This window comes from Oreochromis aureus, linkage group 23 (genome assembly GCF_013358895.1).
Source record: "Oreochromis aureus strain Israel breed Guangdong linkage group 23, ZZ_aureus, whole genome shotgun sequence".
In the NCBI taxonomy this organism is placed as follows: domain Eukaryota; kingdom Metazoa; phylum Chordata; class Actinopteri; order Cichliformes; family Cichlidae; genus Oreochromis; species Oreochromis aureus.
In genome coordinates, this window is record NC_052963.1 from 7,750,376 (window position 1) to 7,777,106 (window position 26,731).

The window sequence follows — 26,731 nt, forward strand, 5'->3', positions numbered from 1 at the left end:
TTTTATTGTACTATGTATCCTATACAGTAACTGTCTACTGGGTCTCCAGTTCTTACTATGCTGTGTTACCTAATCTCTGTTTTTTCCCCAACATCACAAAATATTCCATCATTTGGGATTAAGTTGTATTATTTTATCTCTGCCACAACTTATTTCACTAATCCATCCATTCTTAATACTTCGCTACTAGCAATACAAGCACACTGCTGTTAATATTATTACAACAGAGTTATTAAAATAGCACATACCCCTGCTTGTGTGTATATCCTCTGTGTTAGCACTTTGTCCAACAAGATGATACTGATTGAGTCTAGAGCCATCCTCTGCCACCACCACAGATTCTTTAGCTCCCTCAGTCCAAGTGTAGACGACCTCTGACACAGGATAGGCATCTGAGAGACAGACAGGGAAAGATTATTCTGATTTAAGTGTTTTGCTCTTAATATGATGACATTCAAAGCGGAAGTGAAATCCTGTTTGTTTACAGCAGAGTAGATTATTAACATATTAGAGTGAGTTACAACCCTGTCATCACTCATTATGTGTAGCTCGCCGTGTGTGGAGCTGGTGCAGAGCCTCTCTAGCACTTTTTGATTAGACTGCAGGCTTGAGGCCAAGAGCAGAATTTGTCTAGTATGCCTGTAAAATGTATGTGTGTGTGTGTGTGTGTGTGTGTGTGTGTGCGGGCGGATTTTTTAGTCTATTTTTGTTTAAACCACACTTCTGGGTCAGGGGTGAGCTTCCCTGTCAGCAGGACCCAGACGGAGTCAGATTAACCAAAATGTGTTGCATCACACTTGTGATGAAAACAGCGAGCAAACCGTGAAGCATCTCTGGCTATTACACTGATTCATGTTGAATACTGCACCATAGCTGGACATTGATCTATCATGGCCCTCTTGTGAGTACCCCCCCCAAACAAAAAAACAAAAAAAAACTAACAACAACTTTGAGGAGGAGAAAATGGTGAAAGGAAAAGAAAAAAACCCAAAAACTTAATTATGGTCATGTCAAGATTTGGAAAAGATTGGCGAATACTATGGAAAGCATTTGAGAAGCAGAAAGTTTAAGGTGGGAGAGGAATTATCTGCAGAGAGCAAAAATAATGAGGGAGGAGGGCCCAATTACACTAGACGCCTTCATTTTGCATTTATTCTTTACTTTTGATGCTTTCCAAAGGCTGCATATTTCATACTGGGGACAGAAAGCAGTGATTAGTTCTTTGGCAGTGATAAACAACTTTTAAAGAGGCGTGCACGGTGAAATTGGTGCAGCCAAGTGTTGTTTCCTCATCAAGAGATTTCTGGAGGCATGAAAAAGACAATTATGCACATTAAATCTATTAATACAACACAAGAAGAGCTGAAATTGCATTAAAACAACTTATTATGCTGACTGTCACAAACACAACTGAAAGCATGGCTTGTTCTTGTGTAACAGCATTGGCATTGTCTATTTTAGGCTGGCAGAAAACATCTTGACCCGAGTATTTCCATTCTGGGTGTTCACTTGGCAGCTGGGTAGTGCTCCAGACTGTATGTAGTGTTTAAAATTGGGCATGGTCAGGCCAAAGGCCGAGACCTTTAATTGGAGGGTAGTTAGATTGCGATAAGGGATTACTGGCGAATTTCATTAGGCAAAGGAAAAGCTAAAGACTTTGGCAGGAAAGACAGTGCACCTCTGCCAACTTCTCAACACTTTATGCTTAATGCTTTGCTGCTCCTTCTTGTGGGTGAGGCAAAAGCAGCTACAGCTCAGTCGGAGTCATAAATTACTGCAGTTCCACACATACTCTAAGTGCAGCTGTCTGAATTATTAAAGAAAGTAAAAGTGGACGATTTCAAAAGGCAAAGTGTGTTTTCCCTTACAAGTTACTGACAAATCAATATTCAGTAGGGCATAAACGTTAAATAACAGCAATACTTGCTGCATACTGTAGTAACTGAGCATTTAAAGGTCGAGGAGCATGTTAATTCCATCAATTATGTTACTTAAGTTTATTTCTGTTGAAAACTAGTTGAAAATTCTCTGTAGCTGGATGCACAGGCTAGGCAGATATTAGCAGCTCAGTCGTGGTGAGTTATCATACATGTAGGCTTTCTGTCTCATAAAGAGCTCCTTTATGGTTGTTTTAAAAAGATACTTGAATTGTTATGAAGTTAGCCAGCTAGCTGGCTCTCACTGTCAGCTAGCCCATTTGTGCTGTCGCTGACTGTTTCAGCTATCACCTGCAGTACATATAAAGTATATAAGCAACACTACGCAAGAGTCTTGAGCAACCCGTTGTTCTACATATGTAGCTAGGGAAATGGGAAATAGGTGCAGCAATTTATTGAAATGTACAGTATACAGCTTATAAGGTCGAAACAAGTTTGAAAGTCCACAGCTGATATCACCACCTATACTCTTCAATATAGCCTAAAGTTCCTTAGACAAGATTTCTTGTAATTTCTTCAGGTAGTCTTCAGATATAGTTCTCCAGGCTTTTCTGCTGCCTTTTCTTCTGTTCTCTGTCATCATGATATCTGGGGAGGCCAATCCATCCAGATAGTGTTCTATTGTGTGTTCGTCTATCCAATTATGCTGTTACTGCATTGACAGTGTGTTTGGGATCATTGTCATGCTGAAAACTGAAGCTGCTGCCAAACAGAAGCTTTCCAGGTGGTATAGCATGGTGGATCAAAATCTAATGGAACTGTTCTGTTCACAATTCCATCAATTTTGGAAACATCCCCAACACCACTGCTTGAAATACAGCCCCAAACCATGAAAGAGTCTCCACCATGTTTTACAGATGATTGTAGAAAAGCCATGAGGTTAGTATGGCATCAAGTCACTTAAACTTCTGGGGATAAAGATCTGGTCAGGTAAGAGGGAGAGGGGGGTGTTAATTAGTTTAAATTGCTTTGGTGTTAATGAAATGAATCACTGGTGCACCAAAGGGGCAACAATGAGACAACCCCCAAAACAGGAATGATTTTACAGCTGGAGGCTACTGGCATTTTTTCCCACCTCATTCCTTCTGACTGTTCACTAGTTTTGGATTTGACTAGGGTCGGTTTCTCTATTGGTAGCATGAGGTGATACCCGGACCCTATAGAGGTTGCACAGGTAGACAGGAAAGAACAATCCTACTCATGAACGACCTCCACCATCAAACGACCACCCAATTACCTACTTTTTCAAAACATGAACGTTCCTCTCAGGCATTGTAGCCACCAAGCTGATTAGGCACATGAGTCAACACATAAGCATAAGTCAGAAAGGCATTAGAAATACAAACAGAGGACAAAAAGCACCAGCTCCTTGTTGACAGAGCAGTACAACCGGCCTCCAACATGAGGTAGACCAACTTGAGCACCAACTTGAATCTCATCTCTCCAGAATATTTTCATCTCGTTTATTTGCTGATGAAAGGGTCAGTACTTTCCATCATAGGTTGTTTCCTCATGCATTAGTTTTTATTTAGTTACTGCCTTGTTTTTGTCTGAAAAAAGGTCCTTCATGAAAACTATGCCGGAAATTATTGGGTAACGAAATTATCACTGCTTGTGTAAATCATCTCTCTTTGTCTTTGTTGCAAAAAAAAAAGGAAAAAGAGTTTGATTTGCCAATAGGACCCGGCTGATCCTATTTCCATGTCTAACATAATTGATTGAATAATGAATTAAGTCGCCAATGTGTAAATGCACTTTGGCAGCACACCCATGGATCCTGAGATCTGCATGCCCCGGCGAAGTGAAGCACATAAACTTTACTTTGAATGCTCTGATTTCCATTGACCAGCACTGGTGCTGAAATGTGGAACAAGGCTGATATTTAGCCTAGTTGATTTTTCCAATTTGATGCCTCCCCTTATTTGATGTGAGGGCTTATGTGAGACCTGGCACCAAGAAAAAGGAAGTAATTGTTTTACCGCCTATATATAGACAAGTATAGGAACACATAGTCAGAAACTGTCGTGACTACAAAATATTGCTTGCGAAGTGTAATTATAGGTGTTTGAGTAAATGACAAGTAACATCATTTGAATGGTGGTGGCAGTCCAGAGGTCAGGGTCAAACTTTGGCTCCTCAACAGGCTGTCATTACAGAGTAGGCGAAGTTGAGCTCTGATTGGTGGGATTACAGAAATAATTCAGAGATTCATATCTTAGAATATATAAAGGCTTAAAGAAGGAGAACAATCATAAAATGATTCACTGCCATTCAGTGGGATCATTGTGGGTTGAAGGGAAGGCAGGCTAAGTCATTAGACCGCACTTGATTGTTTTTCCCACCGCTATGTGGCTCAGGTTTTGCACACCTCACATCATCATCTGCATTTTTATGCCCCGTTTCATGGAACGAGGAATTTCTAAACACCCGCCTATCCATAAACACCAGCTTTGCAAAGTTCCAAATGACTGGCCCTTTTTTCTATCACAGAGCCGTCAATTATGGTAATCACACAGCAATTTTGCAGAAAGTAGTTTTCTTTGGCAATTGTTCATCTGTCTCTATTGCCCTTGGTGCAGATGCTATATGACTGTCAGAACTGTCTTGTTTTTTTAGTCAGTTCATCATGGATTTTTTTTATAGCTCTATTGTCTTTAATGGTCTCCAGTATGTAATTCTGCAGACTTGTTTTAACTGTTTTGAAGTCGTGTAGTCCTGGTGAACTTAACTGAATTGAGAAGTACTACATAAAAAAAATAGACTATAGGCCCACTGATTACTGATTAGTATTACTCCTCTTAGTGTATATCCTCAGTGTATATTTGAGAACTGTAGAGCTTAAGGCTGTACAGAAGCTAAATTAGTAGGTCAGAGTAAGGGATTAGTTACCCTTTACCCAGGATGACTTAGTGTACAGTAAACCTCCATGCTTTAATAGCATGATAAATCGTTACAATGTCACAAAGGGAGAGGATATAGAGGCCTATAGAAAATAGACTTTTATGACTATGACCCAGGACTGTGCTTGTCATGCATTAATCCAATTGGAAAGTACTGACTGAAGTTTTTGCTATTTGCTTTACAAAGCAAAATACTTATAAAGTTTTATCAGGTAAAAATGACTCCATTGAAATCTAGACTTTTTACGACAAGCAAAGGTAAAGCTTCAGGTTACTGAGATATCTAATATCCACCTACTGCACTCTGTTACAGATAAAACCAGATAGCAAGATGACAAGATCAAGTGAAAGCTAGTTTGCGAGCTTTCCATGGTGATGACTTTAACTAAAGCTTCTGGTAGCTGTAACTGAAAACATACTGAGAGAACATTGGTTCATTGATGATTAACTCATTACAATGAATGTGATGGTAAAAACAGGATACAGCAGAAAAGTTATTTTGTTAGCTCTAGCAATGCATCGTGTAGTTATAATGATACTGAACGATGAAAGAGCACCTTTGCCTGTTGCTATTGCACAGTGACACCATTTACCTGTGGGCTAATGCAGGGGGAGAGGTTAGATTTTGCCATGGGAAAGCCCAGCAGCTTCCATAATTGGATTGCAATCCGATGTGCTTCTTTTACGTGGTGAAAGTGGGCGGGCTGTATCTCACTGAAAATCTAGGCATAAGAGTCTCATCCTTTTAGTGCAACAGGCTCCTTAGGTGTGGCATTTGGCCAGCTCCGTCTTTAAATACCCACAGGGCCACTCAAGTTTCTATATATGTCCTTGCTGGGAGGGCACACAGACAAGGCGTCAAGTTAAGAGGGCATTGGGGACAACCCTTCCAGTCATTAACCTAATTAAGCGTAGGAGGACTTCGGTAATCTCTTCCCTTCAGAAGTTTTTAATAGTTGATACAGAGCCATAAATATAGACTCAGAAAGCTAAAAGATAAAGTTTAGGTACATCTTTAGTAGGTCTTCAGCTATGTAACTGATATCCTCGAGTCTTTTCACTGACTTTGACTTTTCTCGATTTGATGTTCTAACAAACTGCTAAACAACTGTAGTTTAGCATTGAGCTTAGCTAAATACTAAATACACATAGGGTGCAGTGCAAATGTCTAGAGCGATTCCTCATGTCTTTATGTGTTGAGAAGATAGACAGACAGACAGACAGACAGACACATGCTTCAAAGTCAATATTGGGTAAGACCATTATTATTTTTACACATAGCCTTAGCTTTCTTAAGAACGTCTTCTTCTAATGTCTTTGAGGACATCCTTGAGAATAGCTCTCCAGGCTTCTTGAGGGACATTCAAAGCTCATCTTAAGATGTTAGTTGCCTTATGTTACATTTTCTGTCAATTGATCCTGCAACGCTTCCACAGTGCTCAGGTGCAGACTCTGAGGAGGCCAATCAATGACTGATAGTGTTCCACTGAGTGATTTTCTATCTAGGTACTCTTTTACTGCCTTGGCAGTGTGTTTGGGATCATTCTTCTTTATTCTTCATTGTTGAAAAATGAAGCTGTAACAGCACTGGCTGAAAAGCAGCCCCAAACCATGACAGAGGCACCAGCGTGTTTTACAGATGGCTGTAGACACTCACTATTGTAGCTTAATCCTGAACACCTCTGTACATACGGACAACAACTTGAAGCAAAATTTTAAAATTAGGGATTCATGACTCTATAAAACTGTTTGTATGCTGCTGATTTTTCCTTCCAAATTTTCTTGTTCCTCCATTTGTCCACTTTCCTCAAATGTGTTAAGGACACATTGCACACCATGCTGAGATATACCACATTTTTGCTTTATAGTCTTTTAGGAATTACCTCATTGATTCAAAAATGGTCCTTTACACCCCAAACTGTGTTACCTTTGGCATTTTCTACTGATTAAACTAAAGAAATGGAAACAAATTATTTATTAGCAACTAAGTATAAAAAAGTCAAGATACAACTGGTTCTTTGCTAAGATGCCTAGTATGCCAAAGCTTACTTTCCAAGTACTGTGGAAGTTTAGCATTTAGCTCTACATTGCACCTAAAGATAACACTAAATAAATCTAAGAGTTTTGCATTTAGTTTATTTTTGCTTTTCAAAACTTTGCAGACAAAAGTGACAAGTATGGTACAATGGAAAATGTACTAATAGTCTTGCTTTAAGGAAAGAAAATCATGGATTGCAAACTCAGCAATCTTGATAATCTCGATAATGAGTGAATTAATTATCCCCAAAATAAACAGAGCCTCTTTTTGTTTTTTAAATTGAGATTAAACTTTTGTATAAAACGCTGCATTGGACTGGAAAATCTCCACTGTGTATCATAGTAGCTGGGACTAGCAGACAGGAAAATAAATATAGGGCTCGACATTCACAGGAGGGTTTTTTTTTGTTTTTGTATTTTTACTCACAGCTGCCAAATTTGAGAGGGCAGGCGTGGGCATCCATGGGAAAATCCTCCAGCTGCATGGGGCATTCTGCTGATATGGTCAATCTAAGACAAAACACATAACACAGTAAGTCACTTATAGTGTAACACAGGGGTGCGTCACATCTTTTACTCAGCTATCTACCATAAAGGGAGCGATACAGAATAGAAGGGACCTGAAAACACACATTGTTTAAGATATTTTTGTTTTTTAATCAGTGCTATCAGTAGGTGAAATTGCCAGGAAATTAATCACACCTCTCATAACAGTAAAATGGTGGTGCACTCTTATGCATGACACTTGCAAGTCCAGCAATTCTCCCTTAGCACACAAGTGACAATACTGCCACCTGGTGGTCAGAGGGCTTGGTTGCCCCCCCCCCCAAATTAAAAAAAAGAACTGAGGTTGCTTCAGTTTTGTTTTCTTCTGAACTGACCTTAAGGCAAACACATTTTTATTAAAAACAAATGAGAGCATTAGCATGATTTGATGATGTTCATCAATCACCTTCCACTCATTCAAATCCTCAATAAACATAATGACAGTTTTTTTTTTTTTTTTTTTTTATGTTTTATTTGTTACTGGGTATTCACAGTCATCCGAGACATGGCGTTATCACTTCAGCCGCTGTGACGACACCTCTCTGTGCCCTGAAAGAGCAGCCAGATTAATTAAATCAGGCATACAAACCAACAACACACAAAACATAATTATTTTTTTTAGCTATCTGTCCCAGATTAAATCAAATCCCTCTGGGTAGTTCCGCTCTTTGCGTGATGACAAATAATAACACAGCGCAGCGGTGATGTGACTACAATGAGGTTAATGGGCTGAATGAAGGATAAACTAAGTGCACACAAACATACGTTTAGATGAAATGAATCGTTGGACTTGTTTTCTGCTTTAGCCGCTCATGCATACCTCAACATTAGTCACAGAGTAGCAGCTATTTTTCCTCTTAGCTGAACTCTATTATAATCTTTCTGACAAATGTGTCACCGAGGATGGGGCGCAATCCACATGGGACGTGTTTTTGTTTTACGCTCCAGTACCTCCTGCCTGTACAGTATGCGGCGACTGCAGGAGGTTTCCCAATTATATCATTAAGGTGAACGAAGCAGAACAAAGTGGGACAGGAGGCCACTTCTGCACTTCTGGGCCTAGCGAAGGCGAATGTTTCGTGGCGGTGGGGGTGGGGGCTCGGTTTGCTTTCCACATCAGTGCAGTACCATCCAACTGTGTCGACACAGCTCGAGGGTTCTCTGCGTGGAAGAGGAAAGAGTGTCTTTGGGATAAATAAATGAGAACATGGCTGTTGGCTATTATACCATGTTCTAATTATTCATGTAGCCCCATTAGCCAGGATGGCTGTAAAGAGAGCAGAGTCTAACTCGGTGCCTTTAAAAGTCAAAAGCCAGGCATCTCATTGCGGATCTAGTTTAAATAATGGATTAGACTTATCCTGCGTGCCTTAAAGGCAGGCATGGGCTTGAACTTAAAGCCACGCGCCGCACAGAAGCAGACCAACACGTGGCCGCTCACACAGCGATGGGAAATCGAAAGTTTCTGGTATGCCTGAGCTTGCAGAAAAGTTGGAGAAGTCGGACGACAGAGCCAGAAAGTCCAGGAGCTTTATGCTGTATTACCCACCAAGCCACAATGCCGCACCATCTGTCTTTTCACACTAAAAGGCACATTTTGAAAACTCCTTGTACTACACGCTCAGAAAATAAAGCACCTTGTACCTTTAGGCCGGGGGGGGGGGTCACCGAAGGAGGCTATCTGAACTATCTCTCTCTCTCTAGTACCACAGTACTAGTTTATTTACTGGCATAATTATGTAAGTGAGTTTCATTTATACATAAACCATTGGGTACCCTCTAAGGTACTGTCATCACACGATCTGATATCGTCGTGTTGGTGTTGTTCCCAGATCATCATGAAAATGTTGTTCCAGGATCAACATTGCAAGTGACCAATCAGAATGTTGTGACGTCATAGTTTTGCGACTTCGGGAAAAACCGCCGTAAAACAAAAAACTGTACTTAAACTGCGAGAAACCGCCTCTGTCCACCGATCAACGGACCCTGACTCTAATCCTAACCCTTTAATAAACGGTAGGCAGAATTGATATTGTCCTTGCAACACTGGAATTTCATAAATGCACGAATGGCTTGGTGCGCAAAAGAATAACGTCACAACATTCTGATTGGTCACTTGCAATGTTGACCCTGAAACAACATTTTCATGATGATCTGGGAACAACACCAACACGACAATATTTTATATATAACAAAGACCAGTTTTAAACAGCTGGTGACAATTTAGTAGAAACAATAAAATCATTAAATTTTTAAACTATGCCCCTACATAAACGTGTGACCTCAGCTGTAACTTTAAGTGCTTCAGCACTCTGGTGGATGTTAAACGCCAGAGGAAATAATATCTCAATTTTACAGTTTGGGACCACATATTTACTTTCTGGCCATCAAAAAAGTACATATAGATACTTTAAGGTCCATTAATTAGCCCTGGGGGTAACATTGATGTGGACTGTACCTGTAGGACGGATAGGGACTTTCACTGTACCCATAATTCTGAGAGTGTTCCACAGTTATATAATCAATATAAGGTGTGAATAACAAAGGAAGAACAGTTGAAAGTGTTAAAACGTTAAAAAAAAAAATACAGTTTGATAAGAACCTGCCATTACAATTCATATAACATATTAGTGAGTGTGGTGTTATGTTCAAATGATTAGTCAGAGAGTCTATAGGCAATAGCAGCACATCAGCACAAATGATAATGGCAACTGAGCTGTACCTAATGACAATGGTGTGCAATGCACTCCCTGCGTGAGTAATACAGAGCTTCCATACAGCTGATGTAGCAGCTTATCTGGTATCTGCCTATAATGACTGCAATCTGACTGGTATGCATTAAGCTTGCGGTGTGCTGAGAGAAGTGGCATTTTAAGAATTATCCATGGAGACAAATGCATAGAAATTTGCTCTGTAAACCCGTCCGCTTCTCCGCTGAGTAATGGTTTTCAAATGATACGGTGCCGCAATTGCATTTAGAGGAGAAAACTGATGAGCTTTCACTGACACCCATGCATGTTGCTGAAGAAATGTGGGGCGTGTGTAAATGTCTTATAATGTGCAGTTACTGTGAATGACAGTATGTCTGCACCTCTGTTTACTGAGTGTGTTAATCTGCTGTATACATGGGGACTGACATGTTCAATACACTGAGAGTGCGAAGATGTGAATAACTCATAACTCCACATACTGTGTACAATATTCAATGTTATTTATGTTATAATTGGCCTTGGTGCAGGCCATGACTTCAAAAGCAAACAGTGTCTGAAACTGAGTGCTATCTAAGGCTACGTTCACACAGCAGGCGAAAGCGCATCAAATCTGACTTTTTTGACCCTATGCGACCCATATCCGATCATGGTATGACAGTGTGAACGGCACAAATCCAATATTTTCAAATCCGACCTGGGTCACTTTCGTATGTGGTACTGAATCCGCTACATATCTGATGTTTTAGAAAGCAACTGCTGTTTGAATGGTGATGTCGCATTAAATCCGTCTTTTACGTCACTGACATAAGACAGATGCCAATTATCAGCGCCGGAGAAGACATCGTGAACACTTCCTGGCCATTGAGTGTGGATGTTAGTGAAACTGTTGGGAAGACAACGTTGGAGAAACGTGAACATTTTATTTGTACTGTATAATCTGCAGATTCTGACAGAAATCTGCAGATTATCCTTTGAAGCACCGATCCTCTAAAACAGCAAGAAGGATCATTATTAGGCCATATGTAAATAACAAAATAACTTTATAACTTTAAGCAAAATTGGGAAACGTAAAGTCTGAAACAAGTCTTTATATTAAGGGCCATCAGTCAAACAATACTGTTTGGTCTGGGTCTAAACAGAGCGTGGTGTGTGTGACGTCTTCTTTTGCGCATGCGGGCCGCTTTGAGCGTTCACACTAGAGCACGTTTGCTGTCACATTTTATTTGTAGTGTGAACAAGCAGACAAAAAAATCGGATTTGATCAAAAAATCGGAATTGAGCATTAAGACCTGCAGTGTGAACGTAGCCTAAGTATCTGAATCCTGAGCTAATTGTACACACTCTGACCTGCATTTATATTTTGGGCATGTTTAGCGAGAGGGATTTTCATGATTTTCCATGATGTTCCAATAGAGACTAAAGCTCTTAAAAAATTGACTAGTTTCTGTGATTATAGATATATTTATTTTCTTTGTTGGCTCCAGGTGCTTGCTGATATGCAATGACAAGCTGTTTGTCAACCACCATTAAAAACATTGTTCTGGCCTCTATTAACTTTAACTATCTACCTAGATAGTAGGTGTCCAGCTAGCTAGCTAGCTATTGCAGTTAGCTGTTACCTTAAAGTACCCTGATCCTGATGTTTTGTGTGTGTGTGTGTGTGTGTGTGTGTGTGTGTGTGTGTGTGTGTGTGTGTGTGTGTGTGTATAATGTGGAAAACTGCTCACGGTTAAGCACTGCTGGTAACGACAAATGTTCAGTTACAATCACACGATTAAAAGCAAGCCTACTGCTGCTTCTGTTCTACTGTGACAGAGGATCAGATGCCGTTTTTAGATTCAACAACACACTTGTGCATTTGCATTTTTTTCCATTTGAATATAAATGTACGTCTCCATACATTTCCATCACTTCACACTTACAGAGATGAACCAGTCACGCAACCCTTTACTTATTAAGCTCTGAGGTCAAAGGTTAGCATCATGTTAGAGCTTACAACGTGCTTCACACCCGCAGTGTGTGTGCTTTTGTGTTGGTTCATGTGTGTTACGTGTGAATGTGTCCTCTTTTGGAAACGTATATATGTCACCGGGGGCAGCACACAGATAATCTGCCCTCCGTGCAGCGTTACTCCCCCTGTGGGTGTCAGATGAGGTGCTCTCATCCGTGATGGAGTCTCTGTTTAAGACCTGCAGCTGCAGTGACTTCTGAGAATGAGCACAGAATTATTTTAATGTACTGGTCGAAAGGTCACTCTGTGACCTGCTAACAGGAACATGATAATTTCTGTCAGAGGGGTGCTTTCACTACGCTTTCTTTCCTCATTTTTAAAGCTTAGACTACACTGGTGTTTATCCATATCTGCTAGTGGTTTAGCGTATAGCGATCACCCTTTTGGAGGTCTCTGTTGGCCTACTTTTCCTCCCTTCCTGGCTCCAACTTACCAGTAAATTACTGCCAAAAACGAGTTCACAACAAGGACGCTTTTTCATAATGAATGATCTCCCTGGAAAGAGATTTGGTCTGTGACTTTCAGCATTAGCGAAAGGAAAAAAAAAACTAAAGGAATAAAAGTGTTTAAATAGGCTTACTGCTGGTATGAACTATCTCTACGAGGAATCATACCTCTCATTGTCCACTGGATGTCAGTATTCTCCTGCAGGCTGAGTCGCATATCAATTTTTCTACATTCAAAGCTTTATTGTGTAATATTGGCCTTGCTGCTGTTGTCTGGTCTATTATTCAGTAAATGATGGAGGACAGATAACTATGAGGTTCACTTCAGAATCCTGAGAAACCTTGAGCCTCTGTACGTCTACACGCTGCTTCTGAATGTGAAGGTTTTTTGATAATTTGTTCTTAGTCACAGCTCGTTATACAGGGAATCCATCATACCTCATAGTGTAAAGCAAGGTGCCGTCATCCTTGAGCCTCAGCAGCTTGTTGGGCGTGGTCATGTTGTGAGCTATAGACTTCTTGCCGTTAAGAAAGAAAGTATCTGGGGTCCAGATGTTGCTGGCCAGCAGGTTGTTTAATGGCAGCATCTCCATGGGCCCTTTGAAGCACAGGCGCTCATCCTTCCAGCTCTGACGGAAGAACACGTCTATGGTGTACTCCTAAGGCGAACAGCAGAGGGGAAAAAGATCCTGGTTGGGTTTTAAGTGAAAAAGCACCCAAACGAAACATGTAGAAAATATAAAATCAACCTTCTTAACCTCAAAACATCCACCAGCTACTAAACCACTTGTCTTGGGTTAGGTTAGTATCATGCATGTTTGACACTGCATGTGAAATCTGCCTGTTTGGTATGTGACTCAAACAAAACCCAACCCTAAACCTAGACTGGTCACTAGTGACCTGGTGGATGTCAACCTCCTGAGGTTAACGTCATCGTCGCCATTGACCTCAAACCTAGCTTGGAAGTCTAACCCTGGATTTTGTAGAGAAGCAAAAAGTCCTTTTGTGGAGATTTTTTTAAAAATAGTATCAGATGCATGTCTGTTAAAATGGTTATGTTCTTTATCCCCTGATTACAAACCTGTGGGGAACAATTTTAAAAAAGAAACATCACAGTGTTAACAGGTGCAGTTTGCTTTATTAAACGGGATTAAAAAGGAAAAAATATGAGAAGATTTAGCCGTGTGCTGTGCTGTGAGTAATCACGTGCAACTGGCTTGTGTACTAGTGTGTCAGCTGATTACTTTATCACTGAGGATGCTAAAGGGAACAGATCTTCCTCTGGCTGTGTTTTTAACCTCTCAAACCAAAGTGTATCATATTTAATACACCCGTTTTGTCAGTTTTTGAGATTCTACGTCATCAGTGTGATTTTTTTTCCCCCTGAACAAAACCTAAATAAACTGAATAAAGAAAAAAAATTTTCTCACATTGAAAATGTGACATAAAGGACAAGCTAAAGGGAAAACAGATCCTCCTGTATGTCCTCATAAATCGATGAAGACTTTGCAGCGTTGTGATTAAACACGGCAGCATTTAAATCCATCTTGAGTTTGCTCATGTGTGAAATATCAACTCGCTTTGAGCTTGGAAAAACAAACGAGCAAGAAACTAAACCAACACGGCAGCTCGCTGAATAATGACACCGTCATCGGGCTCACATATAAGCTTTTATGGACTGTAGAAACATTCAGGTCTCCTGCCACAATTAATCAATCAATCATGCTCCTCTGACAAAGTAGCAAGTCTGATCACTGCTGTGTGGGGGAGGGTGTAATGGGAGATTTAATGAAAGGGGAGATTTAAGTCTTTCTACTATCCAGGTAGAACCTTATAGTTCGTAGGATTAATAAAGAGATGATTCATTTCAGACAAGTTGTAATAAGTCTATGGAGCGACAAGAGTGCCAAAAGGAAATAAAAGAATACATCATTAAATAGCCCAAAACTTGGTATAGTTATAGCTGAGAATTGTAAAGAAAGCATATTTAATCACTAACATTAGAAATGCAATAGGAATTTCTAACTAATAAGAAAAGACGTCCCCATCCTGTACATGGTACAGCTAATATCATCCATCTATCAGCTAGTTACACTGATTCTTATACATGTCTTTGGCATTATTTCTAAATGCCGATCTACCAATAAATCACAAGCATAAATAGATTAATTACTTGTAAATTACTTCTAAATATGATTTTGAACAGTGGTTAAAACTACACGTTTACACAGCCACTAAAAGAGGAATGGACACGACCTTAACCCTCACATTAATATTAATAATAGGGGCTTTTAATAGTAAACATTAGTACTTTATCTCAAAAGAACGGCCACACCGTTCTGTTCTGTTCACTGCGACTTGCGCCCTTTTATGCTGATCATGGTTCTTTGGAGGTTGCTTGTAAATGTCTCAAAAGATTCTCCAATCTCTGCCGTGCGCTGTGACATCTTTCACCCTTATTAATGGTGCAGAATATTAAAGGCATGGCACATACAAAACTAAAAACATCCCAGTTCTTAAAGGTGAAACCCACTGGTGACCGTTAAAATGTTCGTCTGACGTGCTTTTGAACGTGCAAGCTTTCCATTCGATTTGCATGCCTCGATCACACAGTTTCTATATTTAAATACACAGAAAAAAATTGTAGTCTTTATTCGGAGTAAATAGTTTAATGACCGTTTCATCAAAACCGAAGCAGCTGTGTTTGAGGAGTTCAGGAACAAACATCATACTATCTGTAGAAGCGATTAATTAAGTACAATTGGAAATAAATATTTAAGTTAATAATTAAATACATGCTTAATGCATCATTTAAGAAAACCTATTTAATTATTTCATGGTTCCTGCGCTGTGGTGCAACATGAAGTCATTTAAACTGTCACTGCGGCTTGTCAGCAGACCCTATCATCTGATTGGTTGCTCTGCACAGCCAGTCAAGACAGATCAATCCCAGATAATGGACTGATGCAGTGGACTCGGAGCAGCTAGGTATCCCAGAATGCATTTCGAATGAAAACAAAAGCAGCAGATGTTACAGTCTGCTGACAAGCTCCAGTAACAGTTTCATTTATTTGGTGACGCACTGCAGCACTGCAGCCATGAAATAATTAAATATGTTTTTCTTTTTCTTAAATAAAGTCAACCAATGTTTTGATTATTTATGTATTCAATAAATTATTTATGCAGTTAATAAATTATTGATTGATTGATTTCCCATTTGAATGAGTTAACGACACGTTTCATTCATTATTTAATGATGTAGTTATTCACTTCATTTTGGCACTCTTTGTGCTCCATACGGGCCAGTCACGCTGCATTAAAAGTTTAAATCACCCACATTAATTTTGCCTCGTGCCCAAGTAGCCAAAAGGAGCCAATCTTCAAACACACAACTAGGACATGAGCTCACTTCCAGAGAACAGCAGGAGCCAGAAAGCGGTAGTCGTCTCATAAAATGTAAATCTATGTTTCCATCTAAAAATACCGACAGTTGTCTGGATGGGCTTTGGAAACGCTTGTATGTGTGTTTGTCCACCTTAGCCAATCTCTCTCTGTAGTGTTTGCTGTGGATAAACTCACCATCTCCGTGTCAGACACGGGGCCAAAGCTGGTGACAAAAATGTTTGTCTTGATCTCTGTGACATTCTCTGTTGAGAGAGGACAGATGGAAACAGGGTTTGGAGGTTAAAGAGAGACACTGAAGAGGCAGCGCTTTACTAAAAGGGACACAAGTGAAGAACCCATCAGGAAGGACGTCATAATCAATGAGCTGCTCATCATTATTTCTTCATAACTCCTAATGCGGGACTTTCTAGCGTTTATTAACTACTCAAACAAGACGTCTATGGCATCACTGCTGATAACAATCTTTACAATAACCCTAACCCCATATAGCTCGACTTTGTGGATGCTATGACATTAATCAATTACCGATCAAATCAGTTCTTCCTATTGTTGTGTAATTCAACATATATACTATTTTGTCCAACCACAGTCCAGTTTCTATATCATAACGGACATAAAATTCATTTAGATCCCCTGATTACGAAAATAATTTTCTATGGATACACAAATCACTGGTTTTACATCTTAAAGGTATAACATTGTGAGGCAAATAATGCTCGGGTTTAATGTTAATGTATGCAAATGGTTAGGATCAATGAAATCAATATTCAACAATAGTGTCAGCATTTGAACCCACCTCCCCATCCCCCTCTCAATGGCTTCAGTGTGGTCACACAACACGAACCACACAAAGCAACCTGGATTCATGATTTCTCTGTCAGCGGATTCCTTCTAAAGATGTTGAGGAAAAACAGGCAACTTGTTTCTTTCATTTGTTCCAAAATCACAAAACTCTCTGAATATCAATGTGGACCAGGGGAAGCTGGGCTTGGTCACTCTGTGGAGAGTAGCTTGTTGAATGAAAGCCTGAATATATATTTATAGGCCCTCTTGTCAAAGGTAGCAACCGTTACCAGGATGTGAGAGAGGACGGGCTTTTGCAATGACACATCAGGCGTGTGGCATGAAAAAAAAAATACAAAAAGCCCTTCTTTCCTTCTCATGTGGAACAAGTAGTGCATATACGTGACCAACAAGCCCAACCAGACCAGTGTCGGGAGATTGCAGAAATTCAACGGGAAACAGCACGACTGCAGAAAGGAAAAATCAAATGCTTTCATTTGAAGCATCTCCATCTCTGAATGGCAGTTTGTTGCCTCTCAAGGTTATCTCCTGTTGCCAGGGTGAGAAGTGAATAAAAACACCTCAGCACGCATAATCCAGGCCGTGTTGAGGATGGCTTGATTGATTTGCTTGAAAAAGAGACGGCCATATGCATTCGTGGGGAACAAAGGAAACAAAAGCACCTGACAACTGCATGCGTGCACCTTCACCGACACAGGAGCAAATTCCACATCTGCTTGCACAGTTTCAACCCCCGTGTACCTGCCAGTCTCCCAGCGTTCTCCAATGAATCAGAGCATGAAATCACAGCAGGAAACCAGGCTTCCCCTGGCCAAAGTAGGGTTAGAGGGTTAGCATAGTGGGAGGTCCAAATGTGGCACTATTGTACTAAGACTTCTAAATGTTCCTTTTGAAAATTAAAAAAAAAGAAAAACACAAAATAGCTGGAAGCGAACCTCCGAGCCCTGGCCGAAGCCTGTTGTCGTAACCGTCCAGGAGCCCGTCCAGGATTCTGGTGAAGACTGTGCTGTTGTCGTTGGTGCCCACCTCCTTCTCAGCTTCTGAGGATGACTGGCAGAGACTGAGAGAGGAAGGAAACCAAAGGAAGCAGACCTCAGAAACACAACACAACACAATTGTTGTGATTAATTGGCTTGCTGCATTAACGGCAGGCTTGTTGCGATTAATTATTGAACACAAGAGCTGCCTCACATCTACCAGTAGAGGTAATTAAGGCTTTGACATGTGATCCAAATACAAACAAATGAGCTCTTCCTTTAAATACAGCGGGGGAGCGAGGCAGCATGGAGGATCTTTTTACAAAGAACGGCGTGCGGCGAAGGGAGGGAAACACACAAAAGGTCATAAACGGGGTTTGATCGACTCGGATGAGAGTGGACTGCTGACAGATCTTCCTGCTTAAGTGGCATTAGAGCACAGAACAGCTCGAATCACTCAAAGAGAGCGAGATGTAAAAATTCGAAGTTGCTTTGAGTCACCTGCAAATAGAGACGTAAAAATCTGTCACAATGCTTTTGACCGCAAAGCAAAACGGAACTTAGCCTTTTAAAAAAGTTCAAAACCTTCCAAAATGAACAAAATATCAAGAAAATGTGAAGTGACAACTGCTATAACATTGTGTTCAAAATATGTATTTCGTTATAGAGATAAAAGGTTGTACTTGGGTTTAATACCAACTTCTACCATACGATAGTGTAGTGAGTCACTTAGCATCAGATTCTGTTCTGATTCTGAATTCAATCTCTATTTAACCAAGTACATCATTAAAAGCAATAGTGCTTTGCTATAGTTGTTTACTTGGTAAATACAGGGCCAGTATTGCCAAAGCCGATACCGATAGCGATACTTTTAGCATATAAAAGCAGCTTATGCAGGGGATACTAGTAAATCTTGATTTATGAGATAGATAATCAATTTGTAAATTCTAACACATTTTAATGACCACTAGAGCAGTGTGATTTTTACTTTCCAAATTAATAGTTAACACAGAAAAACACACTTTTCAGCTTTTCATGTATTTTAAAACCGGGTTTTTTGGAGACTGGGAACATAAATGCGCCTGTCCCTGATGCACTTTCAGTCAACTTCTGTTGTTTAAATGTTCTATAGATCATAAAATATAGACATGACAGTCAAGTCACAATAGGGGATGGTTGAGGTATATTTCTGCATTTCCAAAAAGTAATTAATTTTACACAGTTCAGTGGGTTAGATACTGAACTTAGAGAACAGAAGCAAAGTATCGATCCTATCCCACTACTATCGATCAGATACCAATGCCAGTATCATTCTATCAGTCTGCACACCTATAAATAGCAGATTGGTATTTATAAATGGCACAACCGGAAACATCTCAGCATGCTCGCAGGTGTTGGGTAATTAGAAAAAGTACCTTTAGTGTCATGAATCCATTTACTTTTTGGAAAAAAAAGCTTTATATAACTGTTAAACTTTATTATTATTATTCTTATTTTTATTTTTAAATCTCTTTACCTGTTTTGACATCTGCAAAGAAGCAGGAGGGAAACGAGGAGCCTTGCCGTGACGGATATCCGGCTCACTTTACTGTTGAGAGCTACCACACACACCCAGAAGGAGACAAAGAACAGAACAAAAAGGGCATCACAGAATCAATAAATGACACAGAAACAACACTGGGGTCAAGGATTCCCTGTAAGGCTACACACGGGAAAAGTCTTCACCTCACTGCATACAGAGAACATTACAGCAAACACTAAATCAAGCAGCGGGACAGTCTCTGTTTCAATTGGCGGGGGGTGAGGGGGGCGCAAGGTGCAACTATTTAATATCAAACAAAATAAATAATTAATTTTTTTGTAAAAAATCCAACAAGGAAAGAAAGAAAAAACAACAACTCGGGATGCTCAAAAACACCACAGAGGCTGGTAAATAAAAGAGGCTCATAGAGAGGCATGTTTCCTGCAGTATCAGTCCCATTGTGTAAAAGCTTCCACTGCGTTCCAATCCAGCCTATTACAATAAACGGGCCACCCCCTATCCTCCTATCCCTCTTCTCCACCTTTCCCCACTCTCTCCATCACCGAAAAAAACCCATGAAACTCACACTTATTTGTCTCATCAGAAGAAAAAAAACAGAGAGGTAAAGAGAGAAGAAATAGGGGCTAACCTGCACGCGGATCCATGACCACCAAGGTTTAGTTTTTGTTTCTTTCTTTCCAAACAGCGACAGGAGGCTTCGGGTTCTCCTGTCGGCGAAACTGGAAGATCGCGGGTCCAATCACCAAATTCCCGTGCTGGTCGGCTCTCTCTCCCCTCCTCCCTCTCTTTAGCTTCTTTCTGCTCTCTCTCTCTCTCTCGCTCTCTCTCTCGCTCTCTCTCTCTCTCTCTCCTTCAATCAGCGCTTCCCCATCAGCAGCTGTTGTAGTAGTCTGTCTGCTCTGCTCCTCCTATAGGCTTGACTGCCTCGCTTATTCTTTAGTGCCTGCTGCACCGCGTTTCCCGCATCGCCTCCAGAGGTGTTGCAGCAGCAGCATCACACGGGGTGCCTCCTCGCTGGTGTCCGCCGACCTCGGAGGAGACCGGATTCGCTCCACATTTTTCTTGTCTCTGTGCCCTTTCCTGTACCGCCTACTGCCGGTGCGAGAGACTGAAGTGCCGCAACAGAGGCTAATAATTACCAAATAGGTGCTCCCCATTGGTGGGCTGGAAGGAGGATGCGCAGAATTCCACATCATCTAGTGAGGATGTGAAAGAAGCATGCAATATATGGGAGCTCAAACTACTTCCACAGACTTTTGCACCTGAAACGTCACACAGTAGCACACTACTGAAATCATTTAACCACGATTTTAGTTTGGCCTCTTTAGCTTTTGCTATTTCTTATGAAGAAGTGCCTGATTTCAGTAGTTAAGTCATTCTTTCTAAATAGCCTATTTGTTTGAACTACTACTATATATAGCCATTAGCTAACAGCTGATCCTTGTAGGCTAGCTAATAGTAACAATTTTTATACATGTATTTTTAGAGTACAATTTGGACTGTTAGCCTATTTTTGTTATGCTAGCTGTGTCAGTGTTATCAATACTTATTAATTAAGCTGTTTTAGTGAAATATTTGTAACTTGTTGCTATTGTAGAGATTGTTTTTGTTATTTTTATTATCTGTATTTAATAAAAAATAATTATTTGTTGGTTGGATTTGTGCTACCTCCGCTGTCCACTCTAGTCATCCACCTAGATGACTATTTAACAGTTTAAGTTGTGCCTTATAGTTAGTTCACTTGCTATCCCAACATATTTGTATTTATAGTTTTTGTAGCTATTCTGTTGATTATTGATAAAGCAAAAGAAACAAAGTTCTACTGGGTTTTGAAATAAAGTCGGGTTTTGAAACATCAATGCTACAATAAATTGGTTTATTGTAAATATGTCAGACTTTTAAGCTTACTGGACCCCCGAACCTTCTGTCATTACCCTCAGAATAACTCAAGCTACTCTTTCACTGACACCACCGCTGGTATTAGTACAAAACCACGTTTTAATCACGGTCTACTGCATATGTCCTATTGCCAAAAAATTGGACATATAAACTATTTATCTATTATTTTCTATAAACTATTGAGCCATGACTTTGAGATTTATTAAGTTTCTTATCCACATCCAAAATTAGTATTGTTAAATTCATTAAGCATTCTCACCCTGTAGTATTTCTCTAAGTAACGCAACTTTATTTCATTACTTCTTAGCTTCATAGATTTCTTTGAGCAGATACTTTCTGAGAAAAAGACATAGCATTAAAAAAAATCCTGGATTAAGATTCATTAGTGAATTCTGCAACACCAAAATGAGCGGTAAAAGGAAAATCTCATTTAAAATTGTTATTCTGGGTCAAAGTAAACTAACCTTTTAAGTCTTTTCTGTTTTATTGATCATCAGATTTGATTGGTCATTCATTGAGTTTTGCCAGCATGACCTTTGAAATTAAAATGGATTTAGACAATGTTTCATAGTAACTGCCTAGATAAGTGCCCAGAGGTATTTCAAGATGGTTGCAGAGATACCAGACTGTCTGTTAGGAAAGGGATGTCAAACTGATTTTACATCATGAGCCACAAACAGCCACAAACACTTTGTTATTAAGTTGGCCAGACAAGTAAAACAACACGATAAATGTGTCCAATTACAGAAAGAGTTTTCGTTGCTCATACTGTCCTGTAAACTATACAACTTTCATTAGTTCACAGAAAATGTCTTTTTTTAAAATAAATTCTTTTTTAAAAGATTATTCACTGTAAAGAAAGAAAAAAATGAGGATATTTTCTGTCTTTTAATTGTTTGGTAATGGCAGCGGGGGTGCATGTGGGAAATATTTATCAATGGAAAAAGCTGTAAAACTTATGAAAGCACAGTTAAAAGTTAAAAATCTAGACACTTCTTCGCATTTGAGCTGTCCAGTTGACCGACTGGAGTCTTTGTCTGGCCGATTCTGGCCCACTGGCCTTATGCTTGACACTGTTTCCACTGTTCACCCATTCTAAGTCATAAAATGTGTCATTATTTGTGACAGTAACTATGAGTAACGAAGTGAAATGACTGGTGTGTCCATGTGTGTGGAGAGTCTGCGACCCGTATGACAACACAGACTGGGGGCAAATCACTGTGAGAGAAACTGCATTCGGTCGGCTTGTTTAACCCTGGGCCATTAAAACAAGCGCTCGCAAGAAACACGTCATCCTGACGGTTGCCATAAGAGGGTAGCCGAGTTCCATGTTTCGTAGACGGTAATTAGCTGGTAAATTTAACCTCCCTCCACTTTCTTGAATCCGTCTGGAGGTGCAGTCTGCGGACGGGAGCTGCAGCCAGAATACAGTGCGCGCCCTTCGGGAGCGTGATTTCAGCACCGTGCCTGGTGCGGACAAGCTCCCGCGGAGTGTTGACCGTTTGGACGAGTGTGAATGAAAGTGATGGGGAAAAGACTCCCCCGCCACACACACACACAACTCACCACCACCACCTCTCTCTGTGTGTGTGGTAGGAAGATAAGGGTTGGGGGAGGTGGTGTAGTGAGATGTTTTTTTATCCTGGAGGGGGCTCCAGGGGGAAATCGACTGGCTTTCAATATTTTGCCCTGCAGGCATCCCACTGTTTCTGACTTCTGCGTTACTGCAGGCAAGACTGGGTAGAATACAAGGCTATGTAGAGCACAGTCACACAACACATCAGACAGGCTCAAACACGCATAAACGACCAGTGATAATAATAATAAATAATAAACTTATAGCCACAATTAAATTCGGGGAAACATGAAGCTGCAAACGGAACGAAAGAAGTTCATTTTCAGTGTCTTCCTGTTATTTTATTTTCTAATTAATGATGTAATCACCTTTCTTCTTTCAGGAATGCTGTTGACGGAAACAAGAAGCTGATCGCCATCTATGACACCAGGTATGAACTATCACAGCACGCGCATTCCTCATCCAGCCTCTTCCACTGGGTCTTGTGCAAGCGCGTCCGCGCGTGCACGCGGCCCTAATTAGCCTGTTCACGAATTTTTGACCCCAACTCGCTAAATAATTTATGGTGCAGTCCACACATTTTAAATCAGACACAAAAGGGCCATTATCAACAGATAACAGGCCAATAAATCATAAGCATCGATTAGTGGGTTGATAAATGCTGCCTGTCCCCACTCCATATTGTTCAGGTCCCGCCATTTTTACAGGAAACCCAAGGGAAGGGGATTGGTGAAGATGGTGTGGGGTGCACTGTAAAAAAATGAGAATTTTAATAAGAGAGTTTGGCTTAGTGCTTTGTAACTATATGTAGGTGTTTTTGAGAGTGGAAGAAGGGGTGGGGCAACGGCTTAATTAGTGTTCTAAAAATCATGTCCACTGATTACTGAGGTAATCGAGGAAGTGAAGATAAGTACTCAGTGGAAACAAGCTTAACTAAACAACATGTGTATTTTCATTTCAGTTAAATTTCTTTCAAATAGCCCAAATCACAACAAAAGTCACCTCGGTGTCCTTTATATTGTAAAGTAAAGACCCTATATAATAGAGAGAAACCCCGACTATCAAACGGCCCTCTGTGAGCAAGCACTTGGGGACAGTGGGAATAAAAAACTCCCTTCTAACAGGAAGAAACCTGTTAAAAGGGCAGATCCATTTTAAAGTAGGCACAGCCGTGACAAGATGGAATCCCCACATTCTGTAGCAGAATCAACCATAATTTTTTATCATTACTCAATGACTCCGAGTAAGTGCGACTGCCATATGGTTACAAGTCAGCCACTTTATTTATTGCTGAATGCATACATAAATATGCAAACATAAAGTTGAATTATAACTTGCTGAACTGAACTTGCTGACCCCCCCCCCCCAAAAAAAAGAAACGCAAATGCACCCCTGCTGATACATTATAGGGCCAAAAATAGACAGAAGGTTTATAAGCAGAAATAAGTGGATTATAACAAAAGTCTGGTTTAAAATGCATTCCCTAAAAAAGAAGAGAAAAAGAGTTCAAGAGCTCACCTCCAAATATATAAAATGAAAAGCTTGAATTTGCAGATTCTACCTCAGCATTTTTTTATTTTTTTTATTTATTTTTTTTTTTTTACAGTGTTTTAAGTGTTGGGGCTTCGCTTCTAATTTGAACAAGCCAAGTGCCTTCACCACCACCGCCGCCACCAGCAGCAGCAGCAGCATCGCCCCCCTGCATGTTCTCTCCTCATCAATATGCGCTTCAGCTCCTGAATGTAAGAGCCTCTCGCACAGTCAGAGACGGCAAAAAGGAAAGCGGAGCCAATATTCATGACAGGGAGGCGATGTCAGCCCATATTTCACATCTGACTCCATCCACAGCTAGCTGCTGACTTTTCCGCGCCTCAGTCTACTTTCTTGTTTTTTGGGGGGGGCAATCGATGGATATACTCTGGATTTGAAGAGTGTCCGTCTCGGCTGTTGATTGCAGGGGGGGTGAGCTCTCTGCTGTTGCTGCCTTCGTGCTTTATAATTACAAAAAGGAAAAGGGGGGATGTTTGCTTTGCACAAGCTTCGTCAATTTCGCGTCTTGTCCGCACTGGTTATCGGTTCGATTGTGTGTTGCGCAAAAAGGTGAGTGATGTTCTCATTATTTTTCTTCTTCTTTCTTTTCTGAGAAGTCAAGGTTATTGCCCGGGCTGATTGATGCGGGAGTCAAGGTGATGTTTTCTTTTCTTTGCTTCTGCTGTCATTTCAGCGTCAATGAACCGGGCAACATGTCTTTTGTGAAGGAGACGGTGGATAAACTACTTAAAGGATACGACATCCGACTGAGGCCGGACTTTGGAGGTATGCGCCACATTTATCCCCAGCTTTATTTTTTGGCGCCATTTACAGTGTTGTGGTCAGAGTAGAGGTGGAGGTCTGTAATCATGACATAATTAATCTGTTCTAGGGCCCCCTGTCGCTGTTGGCATGAGCATAGACGTGGCCAGCATAGACATGGTGTCAGAAGTCAACATGGTGAGTGGAGTCACACTTCATGAACCCTTAATCCACAGCAGTCCTGCCGCTACCTCAGTGCCAGGGGCATATACAGAAGGGGGGCATGGGGTGGTACCTGTACCCCCCAAATATTCCTGCCGCCCAACAAAGCTGCTGAGCGAGAGTACTGCTGTGTTGCATGTAATACAGTGCATTTTACCAAGTACTTTACTGTAAAACCTTACAGTTTTAATGTACTTTAAGTATTTCTCTTATGCTGCTTTGTTGTCCACTATATTTTGGATTCAAATATTGTACCTTTTACTCTATAGTATTTATTTCAATGCTTTTGTTAAAAAAACAACAACAACAACAACAACCGTGTATTTTTCCATGTATTTTTTCTGAATTTAGGATGTGATTTTCAATGCATGTTTTTGCTTCTTGGTTGATAGAGCAATGCAGTAACAACTGATGGTTTTAACGGACAGACAAACCAAATTATACCACAAGTATTTCTTGTAAGAAGTATAAAACTTGTTTGCACTTTTGTCTAAAATACCTTAACAGTAAATCAAGAATTACATTGTAAATTTGGGGAACCTGCATCATAAGACAGGCTGTACTATGTACTAAGTGTAACCCATAAATCTAAGAGCTTAAAAACTTCAATATTTTATACAATATTCAATATTTTATACACTCTATATAATGGCACAGGGCTGCACATGATAATTTTGATCAAATATTCTTAGTTCCTGTAGCCCCCCCAAGTCCATTATGCGATGGTCAGATGGATGGGTTGGATTTCCTGTAAGCACTAAAACAGCTTTATCTCACACACTGCCAGCACCCCACATACACAGAAGCCTGGGTGTGAAAAAAGAAAACCCTCCAACATAATACAGCTTCCTGCTCCTGTTTCCAACAATCCTCATCCTCAGACACTGACTCACTTAGAGGATGGATTAAAGCAGCAGCCATGAGTTTCCAGTCAATAGTCCATATACTGTACCATCCAGGCACAGTAAAGGAAATACATTTTTCCATTGAAGCTCTCTTTTATCTGCAAAAAGAAACCCTTTCTCATTCTGCTTGTTAACCTCAGGAGCCACAGTTAGCAGTGTCCTCCCATGAGGGCCCCTCTGAGCAGACAGCTATCACGAAACTCTGATTGGATTTGCTAATTCATGGGCTGATGCCATTTTTTTTGACACATGCACATGCCGGGAAGTCACTTCAGGCTATTGTATCTTAAAATATCAGCCAACGCTGACCCAAATTGTACCGCAAAATGAGTGGCGCCGTGTCACCCGGCTGCCGGCAACAGATTTTAAGGACTCCGGCATCGAACTGAATGGCGGACATTGTGTTTCCAGACCAACACCTCTCCTCGGCTACATTTCACAGCCCACCGCATGTGCAGGTGCAACCATTAGGATCTTTATTAGAGCTGATGGCTCCTGAGCCCCTGTGCTTTCTTTCTTT

General features: G+C 40.5%; 2 protein-coding genes across 3 annotated transcripts in view; one reads left to right on the plus strand and one right to left on the minus strand.

The window, feature by feature from the left end:
- LOC116321511 (gamma-aminobutyric acid receptor subunit alpha-5-like) overlaps nucleotides 1–20,076 on the minus strand; it is a 34,276-nt gene extending 14,200 nt beyond the window's left edge. Inside the window, exons 1-7 of the mRNA XM_039607118.1 lie at nucleotides 19,946–20,076; nucleotides 19,291–19,372; nucleotides 17,733–17,857; nucleotides 16,168–16,235; nucleotides 13,027–13,247; nucleotides 7,302–7,384; nucleotides 249–392 (exon numbers count right to left, since the gene is read on the minus strand). Of these exons, the coding sequence (XP_039463052.1) occupies nucleotides 249–392; nucleotides 7,302–7,384; nucleotides 13,027–13,247; nucleotides 16,168–16,235; nucleotides 17,733–17,857; nucleotides 19,291–19,372; nucleotides 19,946–19,961 (739 nt within the window). The 5' untranslated portion in view covers nucleotides 19,962–20,076. The remainder of the gene's footprint in view (nucleotides 1–248; nucleotides 393–7,301; nucleotides 7,385–13,026; nucleotides 13,248–16,167; nucleotides 16,236–17,732; nucleotides 17,858–19,290; nucleotides 19,373–19,945) is intronic.
- LOC116321516 (gamma-aminobutyric acid receptor subunit beta-3-like) overlaps nucleotides 9,418–26,731 on the plus strand; it is a 76,817-nt gene continuing 59,503 nt past the window's right edge. The window contains exons 1-4 of one of the 2 annotated variants that reach the window (XM_039607116.1): nucleotides 9,418–9,436; nucleotides 23,175–23,222; nucleotides 25,017–25,108; nucleotides 25,215–25,282. In XM_039607116.1, coding sequence (XP_039463050.1) covers nucleotides 25,036–25,108; nucleotides 25,215–25,282 — 141 coding nt within the window. In that variant the 5' untranslated portion in view covers nucleotides 9,418–9,436; nucleotides 23,175–23,222; nucleotides 25,017–25,035. Of the gene's footprint in view, nucleotides 9,437–23,174; nucleotides 23,223–24,504; nucleotides 24,893–25,016; nucleotides 25,109–25,214; nucleotides 25,283–26,731 lie in introns of those variants that run through there. The other variant, XM_031741378.2, reaches the window with a different exon arrangement.